The sequence below is a fragment of the Vanacampus margaritifer genome, chromosome 2 (genome assembly GCF_051991255.1).
Source record: "Vanacampus margaritifer isolate UIUO_Vmar chromosome 2, RoL_Vmar_1.0, whole genome shotgun sequence".
NCBI classification, from domain to species: domain Eukaryota; kingdom Metazoa; phylum Chordata; class Actinopteri; order Syngnathiformes; family Syngnathidae; genus Vanacampus; species Vanacampus margaritifer.
Genome location: NC_135433.1, coordinates 11,435,115 through 11,449,003, shown reverse-complemented (window position 1 = coordinate 11,449,003; position 13,889 = coordinate 11,435,115). Strand labels below are relative to the sequence as shown.

The window sequence follows — 13,889 nt, the reverse complement described above, 5'->3', positions numbered from 1 at the left end:
TGCGGAAGACCATCCTACCAGCTCTCCTGCTTGTCCGGGGGAAACGCCTACACTGTAAAAATTGAGTGATATTTACTTGAAAAAGCCTAGTAAAGGTTTATGCACTCAGAAATATTAAGTCAATTTTACAAGGAGTGTAACTAGAAACTGTACTAGATTTTGTTTAAGTAAATCTCGTCGGGAACGTGCAAGCTCATCTTCATCTTCATTAGTCTCAGCAGCCGGCCTTAATAGATGGATTTCCTCTTGCGGCTCTTAGCCATTTTCAAAGTATGCGGTGAGATCGGTGGAGCTACAATGATGGATAACTGAATCCGAAACTCCCCGGCTACATGCTACAAACACTCGACGTGTGCATGCGCGGCTAGGAACGAGCACGCACGACGTCGTTAAGGCAGACTGACGAAATCGAGAACCAATCGTTAAGATGATCCACCTGGAAGATATCCTTGAATACACCTTTAAGTTTGTTCCGCTTTGTCTAAGTATTGCTCAGTTTGGGAAATTTGTGGTACAATACAAGAAATTGTTACTCGAGCTGTGTCATGTCTTCCACGCCATCTTCCTCTCGTTGCTCCCGCTGAGCTACTGTGGGCAGGCTTCTGATTGCGTACATCTGAAATAACAATCGCAAACACGGGGATAAGTCATGCTTTTATAGCATTCGTCGCTAAAAAGATTGTCAATTCTCATCACAGGTTTTGTTCTAAAAGACATTAAATACACATATTTACAGTATTGAAGCTGTCAAGAACACTTACCTTGTCAAACCATGGACCCTGAGGTTCCCCTTCCCTGCTGAGATTACACACCCCAGCTTTGCGACCCATGTTTTGCTGAGCCATCAAGTGCTGGTGATCAATTAAGTTCTCATCTCCATACATGGACCACTTATTGAGGCTTTGTACTGTCCCATGAGGTAATACCTTCTCTGCACCCCAGACATCCATATCTTGTTGCAGGCCCAGAACCTTAACGTCGCAGCCATGAGCCCAGTGCTTTTCAGGTACAGAATCCTGAACATGGGGTGACACCACAGCACATGTAGAAGGGAGGTGATATGAGGCCCCCTGAAGGACTGGGTTCTTTAGGGCACCAGAGAGATCTAAAGAGTGGCGCTGTGGGGTGCGAGGGGTACCTAATTGAGGTATGATATTGCTGTAAGACTGATGGAAATTTGCCTTTTGGATGTTAGGGCTTTTTAACAGAGCACTGGACAGGTCAACTGTTTTATGCGTAGTTGTTGACTGGTGTTGGGCCATCAAAGTACTGATTGGCAAACGGTAGGTGAGATGATTGATGTTCGGGTTATGAAGAGCACTGGAAATGTCAACCGATGGAACCGCTGTGGGAGCAGTCTCCTTCAGTAGTGATGGGTTTGAGAGTCTGTAAGAGGCACCACGGATGCTAGTGTTCAGCAAGGCACCAGAAAGGACAGGCCCAGGGGCTGTTGATGTTGACGCTTGGATTTGTTGTAATGAACCGTCTGGAAGCTGTGCCTCGTGAAGATTAGAATTCATCTCCATGCTAGGTATCATTTGGGTTGTACTTTCTGGATTCTTCATTGTTTCCCTCGGTTGAATTTTAATTGAACTGCTTGATAAGCGATAAGAGGTCTTTAGGGCACTTGCATTTACAAGCGCAGAAGAGACCATAGCAGAGGAGGTTGTAACAGCCTCAGATGGTAGCTTAGTTCTCAACACTGAAGTACCATCGGGCAGTTTGTAAGTAGGTTTCCTAATTTGGGGATTAAGTAGTGCAGAAGAAAGCATAGGTGATGTAGGGTTGGTTGCAGTTTTGGCCTCTGAACTGATCCCGAGTGTGCCACTTGGTAAGCGATATGTGCCTTGCTGGAAATGGGAATTCAGCAAGGCAGAGGACAACACTGGTGAGGAAAGGGGCTGTACGGTAGAGGATTCAGCAGGTTCACTTTGATTTATAACAGTGCCATCAGGTAGTTGATAGGAAGGTTGATGAAAGTTTGGGTTGTGCAGAGCATTGGAGAGAAGAGGGGATGACTGATTTGCTCCAACAGCAACATCAACTCCATCAACTATGGTAAATTGAGTTTCAACAGGATTTTGGGGCATTGTTATGGTGTCAACTGGGAGTTTAAACATTGATCCTTGGATTTGGGAGGTCTTAAGTCCAGAGAGAAGTGAAGAGTTAACGTTAACAGTGTTCTTAGCAGGAGAGGCATGAGCCATAGGAGAAAGATGTTGCTGAAGGGGCGAGGTAAATGATTTGCTATGTAGCTGGGGATTATGCATAGCAGAGGATAAATGTGGAGGTGATGAGGTCGATGAGGCACCAGGAATTGCTGACTGTGTGTGTAAGAGAAAAGTTGCGTCCAGTTTGGCATTGGACTGTAGAGGCGATGAGCAGGAGGCGCTCTGCAGATGAGAGTGCTGCATCAAAGATTTGGATTGACTGAGTTGGGCATTTTGGCTCACTTCTTGGCTATTCTGGGCATCACCCGCAATCTTGCCAACAGAAGAGTGAGGGTAAAATTCCTGCTGTGTTTGGGGTGTGTAATGAGTGGCATAGGGTAGAGAAGAGGGAAGTTGATGGAGGGGAAATGGGGCACCAACATCTTTAAGGTTTTGAGACGAGTTTGTTAGAAATGAGGATGTGCCTGGCTCAGTAGCTGTGTAGTCAAACTGTTTCACACTCTGAGAGGGAGAAGGAGTACTTGGTGGTGGTATCGGATAAGGTAGTGGAATGTGATGAGATGTTGCTCCAACATCCTGGGGACTCATTGCCCTATGGGGTAGGGAGGCATGTGAATAGTATCCATGGTTCTTAGGAGATGAACCATGAAATGTTTGGGGAGATTGAAGTCCATTATGAAGCCCAAACCCAAATGGTTGAGAAGACAAAGAGCCACCATGTTTTAATGAGGTCTGCCGAGACACCAGAGGCCTTGGAGGAGGTGCTCTGAATGAAGGAGAGGACTGGTTTCTGGGCATGCGTACCAGTGGCCGTCCTCTACCAATAGGTCTTTGGAAGCCCACTTGAGGTGTTGAGACCCTTGGCTGAGAACCTTTCCTTGCCAACATAGGGACTCCATCTACATCATTCATCTGTCCCGAGGAAGGGCGTCGGCCACTGCGAATAGAGGACCTGAATGGAGCTACATGTTGAGTAACAGGGGGTCCACGTCTACTTTGTCTTCTCGGGTAGGCGTTAGCTGGAGAGGGTTTTGCAGAACTCATTGGAGCATGAATTGGGTTCCCTGAAGCATCTCTAAACTTGTGAATAGAGGAGCGGTTGGGAAGAGGCTGGCTGGTGTTTTGTGACTGGGAAGGAGCGACAGGATGAAGGATGGGTGTAGGCTGAACAGTTTGATGGGGAGACTGAGCATGCTCAGGGAGAGGAGCCCTTTCTCTTGGTAGAGGTGACGGAGGAGGAGAACGTGATCTCCTCACTTGGGATCTTTGGTGTCTACTTTGTGCTCTAGAAGACGGAAGAGGTGATGCATTTGAACCGGGTTGGGGATTGAGAGAAATTCTTGGATCAGGGGGCTGACCCTCTCTCTTTCTGAAAGATCCTCTGGGTGTACTTATTGGACTTGGAAATGGTGATTGGGACTGAACCCTCTGAAGTCCAATTCCAGCCCTCGCAGCTTTGACGGGTGGCTGAGCAGTAACTGACACTCCGTTCCCGTGGAATTCTGGTGAAGCATAAGGGTTTGGTAGTCTCTGTAGAGAGGATGGTCGTTGGTTTGTTATTGGAGATTGGTATGTTAAGTTTCTTCTTTGTAAGCGAGGGGCAAAGTGGTCCAGCTGGATGTGTGATTGAAGATACATATTATCTGGTGACATTCCTTGTATCTGTAATGGAGAAGGTTTGATGCTGTGCACTGGTTTTGATGATGCGACTGAGGGATATGGCGGTGGATGCACCAATGAAACATGCTCTGTTTGTATATGTGGGACTGTTGATGGCATTTGCTCCATCAAAAACATTGGAGGGTCTTGAGGGTAAGGTGGTTTATTTGCCTGGGTGGCAAACTGCGGTAAAGAAAATGCTGACCAATGTTGAGGGGAAGTGGCTAGTGGAGGGTGAGTAGGATGCTTTAGTTGCATCTGCTCATGTTGAATGATCTCATCCGTTGGTATGATGTGGGTTTGTTGGTGATTAACAGCAGTTGGGAAATGGGGCTGTGCTGGGATGTAAGTGGGAAGGGGCTGGTCATTATGATTTCTCAGGTCATCAAAACCAAGGGATGGAGCTGAAAACATAGGAGTAGAAGGAGGTGGTGGTGGAGGCAAGGTTTGCACATCCAGTCTTTCCTTTCCAAATAATCTAACTTGAGGCCTGGGGACCCTGAACTGCTCAGGAGTAGAATTAGCAAAAGGGATTTGTTCCTGTCTGTAAAGGTATTCTGTTTCTGTTGGAGCCAGCCCACCATCAACATTGTATGATTGTTGGTAAGGGAAATGAACTCCAGCAACATTTGTATATCCTTGCGTTGAATCTTGGTATACAGGTAAGCCTGGAAGAGTAGCATAACCACCACTCACCATACCATATTGCTGTGGCAATCCATACTCATAACCCATATTATGATCAAAATAAGAATCTGTGTACATCTCAGACTCATATGGGTTGTAGATAGTCTCCATGGTGTTGCCAGAGGAACCAAATGGCTCTTTCACAATAGCGTAGATCTTACCATCATCTCCATAGTAATACTCCACCTCTTCATTACCATTATCTTCATACTCATCATATGGGTAAGTATAGCAATCCACATCACTATTGTCATAAAACTCATCGTCAGGATAAAAGTTGCCATCATCATCATAGTAGCCATACTCATTTTCCCACTCATCATCATAGCATTCAAAGTTCTCTGGCTGCCCATTGTGGTAATCCTCTTCAGACCAATACTCATCCTCGTCATAATCGGAAGGGTGGTTGTAATATCGTGGCGGTCTACCCAATGCGTGTCTGTTTGCAAATGACAGTCGTTTTTGTCCTTGACGCTGTGCCCATGCCCCCATTCGACCTCGGCCCTTAGAACTTGGCAACCCCCCTATCAACCAGTTGGTGGCGGCTGCTATCCTTGCTAACATCCATCCTTTTGTCTTGAACCTTAATCCCACTTTCTTTTTGCCAAACATGCCTTTGAATTTTGCTCTTAATCCCTTCGCTTCTGTAGCCATACTCCCTGTCCCTCCTAAACTGGATAGGTCCAATGTCTTTTGGGGAGGAGGAGTCGTAGTAGTGGAGTTCTCTTTTTTATTGACTAGGTTGGAATCCGACAGACCGCCCTTTTGCTCCACAGAGGTATTTTTAAGCCCAAGCCCTTTTAAAAGATGGATACCTGATGGACCTGGTTTTTGCTCCTCTGAGGTGGATTTAGGCCCAAGTCCATTTAAAAGTTTGGTGGTGCTTAGAAGAGGTTTACCAGAAGCAGGTGGCATCTCCTTTTTCTTAGAGAGAGGTATGAAAAGAGTGGATGTGCTTTTAAGGCTTCTCTTTGGTTGAGGTTTCTCTGGCTGCTTTTGTTTGGTTGGGAAACTAAATGGCGAAGCCTTTCCTCTGAGGCCGGCGATAACTTTAGAGGCCCCTCGGAGGTGACTCTTGGCATCAGCTGTCTTCTGCAACTTTCCTACAACTAGGGTTTTCTTCTGTTCCTCTGCACCAAAGCCCATCATGACTTTGGAGGCGCCCTTGATTTGGACATCACTCATATTTTTCAGGTTGATTGCATCAATTCCTTTCTTTACCTGCAGCTTCTCATTCTCTTGCACGTCATCCTCATCATCAATTGTAGGTGAATCACTTGGGGGAGGCTGAGGACCCTTTACAGCTGTCATTTTAAAGGCATTTTTAACCACTGCTCTACCTTTATCAATATCAAGAGGAGCCGTCACCTTAGCAACCACTTCTTCTTCACTCTCATCACTATCTTCTTCTTCACTTCTCAACTTCTCTTCTTCTTCTTCAGATTCCTCCTCCGACTCACTCACAGGTTTATTTCCTTTTCCTTTCTTACCACCTTCCTTCCCCTTTCCTTTGGTTGGTTCCTCCAATTTCTTAGCTCCTTTCTTGTCATCCTTCCCTGCCTTTTTTGCGTCCTTTGCTCCCTTCTTCGTCTCCTGTGGCTTGCCTTTCTTGGCAACTGATTTTGAGTCCGCTTTCTTGGATGGCATAATGTCGGCTAGTATGGACAAGTAGCCACGCTGTGATTAAATTGATTGGTGTCAAGACAGCCTCCTCTCATCATATCTTGTTTTCTTCATTTAGATCAAGTTTCACTCCAGAAACACTACACACTGTAAACTCATGCCAAACTCAGTCAAGGCTGAGAACAAAAACAAACCATGATTATCAGTCCCGAATCCAAAAATGTACTTTGCTTATCCAACTGTTCAGTGAAAAATGTTGTCAAGGCCAAGCAAATATAATTCCTTTCTATATTTGTTTATAGAATCAGAAAGATTCATTTGGAAGTTAGTGAAATCTGAATAATGAATCTGGTTGCTCATTAAATGTAAAAGTTGTATTATTAAACAATTTTACTTCTGCCTGTGGTGCAGATTTCTTGCCTTGGGTTCCCTGAATCCTCACAAAGGTAGTATCCAGAAGAAAATATTTGTTCCTGGTCCTTGTAATTCAAATGAATTCACAAGGTCACACAGAGAATAAAATGCCTAGCGATGGAGTCTTAGTAGTCCTTTGTGTGGCTCCCATTGTCATTGTGTCCTCTGAGTCCTGAAGTGAATCCTCATCTTGGCTTCCATGCAATCTTTGCTGGGACGTTCCCTCAGCAAAGAGAATTGATAGCGGAGTTCATCTTGGCCCACAAAGGGTGCGTTCTTTTTTGCCCGAGAGTGAGTGTTGCCCTCCCACTGTCAGAGCTTTGTGACCTCCTGCTGCCTTTTGTAACTCTCTCTGCTACGGCGACTTAATCCTAATTTGATGTCATCATACGATCATTCTGACAGTATCTGTGTGAGAGTGTGGCCCCTGGTGCAAAGAGCACCTTAATGTACCTGCTATACTGTCTCAGGGTAACCTTATCTGCGGACTCGTTTGGTTATAAATAATGCAAGCTGACTGAGCTGTTGCTAAACTGTGTCTGAGAGGTAAGCCACACAGAGTCAAAACACAAACACCTGAAGGCCTAGTGGTGGACACTGAGTAGAAACATCTTGTTGCCCATTCTCTTCTTTACATGAACGTTCTCCCTCATCAATGTTGCACACTTTACGCTTAGTTATGGCTAGCTGAATATACACTCCATCCAAGTTAATCCTTTAATTTACATCAGTTTTCTACTCACTTGATCAAATGAAAATGACATCGCTATATGAACAGCAGATCCCCATTCATTATCCAATATTGCAGTTTTCTGCCAACATTCTCAACAATCACATACAAGTTCCACATAAAAACTGACAAAAATAAATAAAAGCCTTTTCTAGTCATACTTGACTCATATCCCAAAACATCATATAAGTTGTCTCTACAAGGTTTTATTGAGAACTGCATGATGTTAATTCATTGATGATGGGCTGATATTCAAGGAGGTCATCTCAGTGGCAGATATGAATGTTTGATGACTGCCACTGTGTTCTGCCTACACAGCGCGGATAAAACATTCATCGCAGGTCGCTCTAAATATATCACAAAGCATCACCTCCCACCCTGACACACTCCCCGATCGACATATTATACATGCGGGCAAGTGTCAGGGGTTAACTGCCAGATAGCTCAGAGCAGATGGAGGGTAGATAGCCAAGGAACAAAAGGAAAGAGCTAATTACTGAATGGTCAACTAGCATATGAATTCATTTTGTAACATGCTGATTTATCTTTGAAAATCAGCAAAGACAATGATCATAATCAAAAATATATAATGAATAATAAAATAATAAAAAGATTTGTATATAGATGGACATATATTGTGAGCTACTGTTTCTATCGTAGTGTAGGTAGATCTTTATGCTCTTCGAGTTGAAGTCGCTGGTTTCAGTTCAAACAATATTATGTGTGCTGCTTGCCAGTTAAAGAAATAAGAAATATAAAGTAGCCTACATGGAATTATTTGAAAAATAATACAAGCGTTAAACACACTCATTATATACTTTATGTTAGCTAACAATTTAGCATGCTTCAAAGGGTGAACTGCCTGGGAAGGACCTACTGTAAGATAGGATCTTGACATCTTCATCACATATCCCAAGAAGCAATGACCAGGAAAGTACGCAGGCGCGCACGCACACACGCACACACACACACTCGTAAAGGTCACTCGTCACCCAGGTAAGGTAAAGAGCTTGACAAAGAGATCTAGTTGATAATTGGTGTCAGGCAATGTACTGTGTTGACTTTGTTGACCTGACAAACATAAACTGATGGCAGACTATGAGAATGCTGTGTTTCTTTAAACACAAAAGAACACATTAAACACAATAAATTTATGGAAATCATGGGGGGGGGGGGGGGGGTTGCATTTAACTGTGCATAAACTGTTGACTAAATAAACAAAGGAATGGTTTGCAATGAATTATTGTCACAACATTAATAAACTATATTATAAGGAAATTTATGACAGTACCAAAAATATATTATTTTTTTAGCTAATATTAGCTTTTGGTAAAAATGGAAAATGGACTGTTTTTTTTATATAGCGCTTTTTATCTACACTATATTGCCTGCCCAAAGTGCTTTACAAAGCCTCACATTCACCCGTGACCCCCCCCCCCCCCCCACCCCACACACACACACACACACAAGTTTTGTCCAAAATTCTGTGATACAATCTGAGGGACATTTTAACAACTATGTCTTGTGAGTCCAAACATACTCATAGAGGGCACAACAACAACAACAAAACCACCAACACTGAATTAATATTTAACCAGTTCGACACCACAAACAGTAAAATTACAACAAAAAACGAACACATTAAGTCATACAGCTATAATTTTAAAATGCAATGAAATAACACTAAGTGTCCTCATAACTTTTTTTTCTATTTTTCTTAGTCTACCTAATACTCATATTATTATTATTATTATTTGTATTTCTATGGACTATATGCCACGGAGGAGGTGGGACTTCCGACTTCCGGGTTTTCACCCATCAACTTTGTTTCCATTTCCAATTTGCGACGTGTGGCCCGCGTCCCAGTACTTGCACTTCCGCCTTTGTGCCCCTCGGTTGCGCGTTGCTGTCGACGGGTGCGAGGCTGCGTGTAGTGTCTGTCTCAGTGTCCAAAGCATTACAGATAACCGAAACGCCCTCCCGCCGATGATCGGGAGCACGCGGTTGGAGGGGCGCAGGGGTGGGGGTGCGAGTGTTGGAACGCGGCCAGAAGTGGCCAAAAACGGCGCTGATGTGTAAAACCCGGAAGTCAGAAGTCCGTGGCATCTACGCCATTATACACACAAATACTGTTTATGAGATACTGACAAATCCACTTGTCAAGTCTTTGTACTCAGACCAAACCTTAGCTGGACTTCTTTTGCGCTTTTACACACAGCACCACTTCATGAGGATCTATCCCCAAAAAAACAACAATTTCAGGAACACACACACGTGCACACAAAATGAGGCCTTCATAAATAATTGCTAAAAACTACAGCCTGAGTCATCTATTCAATCATTAGATTGACAATGACGGACACCTGCTGCTGTTAACGAGACTAACTCCTTTTGCGCTGGCAGGCATTCAAGCCACCATGCACGCTTCAACATGAAAAGATAAAAATATGTTGGGGTAGTGGTACCAGTCACAATACACTATTTTAAGTTCTGATGTGTTTTCAAATTCAGTTTCTTGTGGCATTGCTCTAAATCGCAATAATAAAATAAAATTATTTTATCATAATAAAAAGAAAATAATATTCATCCATAATTCCCCAAAAAGGGACATACAAGCACTGGGTCATTGTGCTGTCCAACTATAAAGACTTTTCATTATTTGTTGCTTACATATTAATAAATTATTTCAATTATATTGTAAAAGGGAATAAATGCCTGAGTGATAATGTAAGTGTGTGATGCCACCTAGTGGTTATTGGACAACTATGATGTTACATTACTTCTAGTTTGAGTGAGGGTCGGATGAAGCGGTCAGAACATAAACTGTGGTAGATAATTTTTTCGTGAAGCGGTCAAAACATGAGCTGTGGTAGATTATTTTTCCGTGAAGCAGGGAGAATTTGGAATTTCATACCAAAAAATGGGCACATAATGGAAATGGATCTGAGCGCTTGTTTACAAAACTTTCCAAAATACATTATATAGTGCTAAATAATTTTCCATTGATGCTAATGAGGACTCACATGATAGAAAACGGTTGTAAATAAGTTACACAATCTTAGCTACTAAACATTATAAATAAATGGGACGTCACTAACAAATACTGTAGATATTATTCATCACCAACATAAATTGATGTTAAATTTGTTACTAAATGATATACTTGATCTTGGCATTGATTTTCAAATTTGCTTCTGACCTATAACCAAGTTAAATGATTTTCTTATTGGCTATTTTTCAACTGGACATTTCACAAGAAAGTTGAAAAACAGAGAGAAATAATTATTTACTATATGTCAAATATTATTATTATTCATTTTTAATAAATGCATATTAAATGTAAAAACATTGATAGCAATAATGCTTTGGAGCTTTTGCCAGGGTCATTTGGAATGGTGCAAAAGGCTTAATTTAATGTCAAGGATATGAATGTTTTTTCCCTAAACAATGAGAATGGCAAATACAGTAGCTAACATATAATATCTAAAATATCTAAGAAAAGTCCATGTTTTTTTTTTGTCACCTTCTTTTGACATTTCCAACCAGAATGACTTACAAAATTCACTTAACTAAACATTTTGGGGCTTTAGCATTATTAATGTCACACACTGATATCTGACATCAAAATATCACCCTTTTTGTATGTACAAATGTAACAAACTAGATGGGGAAAAAAAACACATTTGTGACCTTCATCCGCCCATCTCTCATCCTTTCAACAACAACAACAAAACAGTAACCATAATCTTGACCTACCATCCTGCTTAATTTGAGCCACCGTCACTGGTCATTGTGCGCCAATATCCATCGAAGCATTTGCTTTGTCCACACAGTGTGCCTGTCGTTCTGCCTGGACCGCAAAGATCTTCTCTGGTACATCTACTCACGTTTTTATAGCTCTCTAAACACACACAAAGAGAGAGGACAATGTTTTGTGGATTACATGAGCATTCATACAACAAAGGCCTACTATTTGCAAAATATATACAACGCCAGATGACTTCAATACCATTTCTTAGTAAACAAGCTTCAGTTATACATGTTTGCATGTAGCCTGGGTAAACAAGTGGACAGCCCTATTGTGTGTTGATAGGTGGGATAACACACACTCACACAACCAAGCTATCATCATCGCACACTTGGTTGCCAATGTCAAAGCCTGTAGTGAAACCCCCCTGACAGAAGGTTGTAAGGCACTTGTGTGTGTTTGCTTATCAGCGCACCACACATACACTTGCTGCAAAAAGACATCTCTCTGGCACATACACGCGCGCGCACACACACACAGGGTAAAATGTCGCAGTAAATGCGGGATGTAAAGGGTAAACATAGAGACAATAGACATAAACAGTGGATGGATGTTTGTACCCCCGTACAGATACAGTGAGGAAAATAAGTATTTGAACACCCTGTGATTTTGCAAGTTCTCCCGCTTTGAAATCATTGAGGTGTCAGAAATTTTCCTCATAGGTGCATGCATGTCCACTGCGAGAGTCACAATCTAACAAGAAAAAAAATCTGAAAATCACATTGTATGATTTTTAAAGACTTTTAAAGAATAAAGAAGAGAGCGCGTGCACCCCCGCGTGAGTGGGACCGTTGCTACATGTCGGGGGGGTGGGAACGAATGAACTGACTATTTAAACATCATACATAACATATACAAGGCTAAACTTGTGACTGGAATAAAAGTTCATTTTGCAGTTGATGTCACACATTGTCATCCTCATTGGATGACTATCTATCTTTCTATCTATCTATCTATCTATCTATCTATCTATCTATCTATCTATCTATCTATCTATCTATCTATCTATCTATCTATCTATCTATCTATCTATCTATCTATCTATCTGTCTATCTATGAAACTGTGAGGTGTGGTTGCTTTCAGTGACAGTTCGAAAACAGCATATGGCCTTTAATCAATCAATCAATCGCCTACATGCTTTTTAATTACACAAGGATTTTTGATATTTGTAGGCTGCCCGGCTCCCTATCACCCGCAAATAGCAGGGGCACATTGTATAGAATATATATTGTGGTGATATTATTTTTATTTTGTCTTCATGAGCATACTCAATATTGGAGTAATCCAAAAGTAATCCAGTTACATTACTTTAATATTATGGTACTTGTATTACATTACTAACTAAAACATTTTTAGCAGGTAACTTGTAACTGCAATGGATTACATTTTAAAAGTAACCCTCCCAACCCTGCTAACAAGTAACATGCCGATACCATTCATTCTGTCGCTAATATAGGACTTTGGACGCAGCATCTTGTGTCTTGCTCATGCCCGACATTCACTGATGTGTGACGTGTTCACTGCATGCCAGGCTAAGATATCCTTTTGGCCCTTGAATGCTCTGAACCAATGGCAGGACAGCTTTTTCATGTTGAGAAAAAATAATAATTAAAAAATCGGTGTGTATATATATATATATTAATTTATTTATTTAGATCGCTATTGCCAGATATGTTTCATGAATGTGACAATGTGTGTCAATGTGACACGCAAGCCACGCTTAAACCTATCTGACTCCAGTAAGCCTACTATAGTTTGTAAGGAAAGGTGAGTAAACAGGCTGACAACAGACTATTAATGTGTTTGTTCAGAGGTTCGCTATATGTCTGCTGAAGCACGCACATCACAACACAACATCCACGTTTGCACAGTGTCAACAGTGATGTGATAAAAATGTGCTCGTCTTAAATAATACACAAAGAAGGATAATCAGACATTGTATGAGAGCTACTCGCATGTCATTTGTCTGGAACGGTCAACATTGCAAACCATCTCCTCCATTTACACAGTAGCCACAATATTGGATTTTTTTTTTTCTAAGCAGACTCAACAGCAAGAGCTGCGTAAAAAAATCTGCCTTTAGAAAGAATGTATGATTAAAGTCAGTCTTGGTTGACATTGTCAGAGAGGTACTAATTAAACATTTAATAAACAAGCTTCATTTTTGGAGTTTGCATATTCTTCATACTGTATGTGTTCTCAGAGTACAGCTTGTAAATGTGAATAGTTGCTTATCTATGTGCCACACCATTGACCAGCGACCAGTCCACAGTGTACAACACAGACTCTCGCCCAAAATCTAGGATAGGCTCCTGATACCCTAATGTAGACAAGCACTATAGAAAATACATGGATGGATAGTTTCCAATAGTGGAGAACTCATATACTATTTAAAACACAATGCCAAAAAATAAGAAGGAAATTCTTAAATGGAGGAAGGGACCACACCATAAAAGTGAATGGGTTTGTGGGTTTAGTTCAGGGGATGTCGTTAATATTTGTCAACTTTGTGCTTGTGAAGTCATTTGAGACTCTTTTTGTGATTAAGGGCTGTATGTATGTATGTATGTATGTATGTATGTATGTATGTATGTGTATGTATGTATGTATGCATGTATGTATGTACGTATGTGTATGTATTTATGTATGTAATATATGTAATGTATGTATGTAATATATGTACTGTTTGTATGTATGTAATATATGTACTGTTTGTATGTATGTAATATATGTAATATATGTTATATGTATGTATGTACTATATGTACTGTATTATGTATGTAATGTATGTATGTA

The 13,889-nt window shown here is 41.4% G+C and overlaps 1 protein-coding gene across 1 annotated transcript in view; it reads right to left on the bottom strand.

The window, feature by feature from the left end:
- myo15aa (myosin XVAa) overlaps positions 1–11,111 on the bottom strand; it is a 39,715-nt gene extending 28,604 nt beyond the window's left edge. Inside the window, exons 1-2 of the mRNA XM_077557224.1 lie at positions 11,041–11,111; positions 534–616 (exon numbers count right to left, since the gene is read on the bottom strand). Coding sequence (XP_077413350.1) covers positions 534–616; positions 11,041–11,043 — 86 coding nt within the window. The 5' untranslated portion in view covers positions 11,044–11,111. The remainder of the gene's footprint in view (positions 1–533; positions 617–11,040) is intronic.
- Between the last annotated feature and the right edge of the window lie 2,778 nt (positions 11,112–13,889).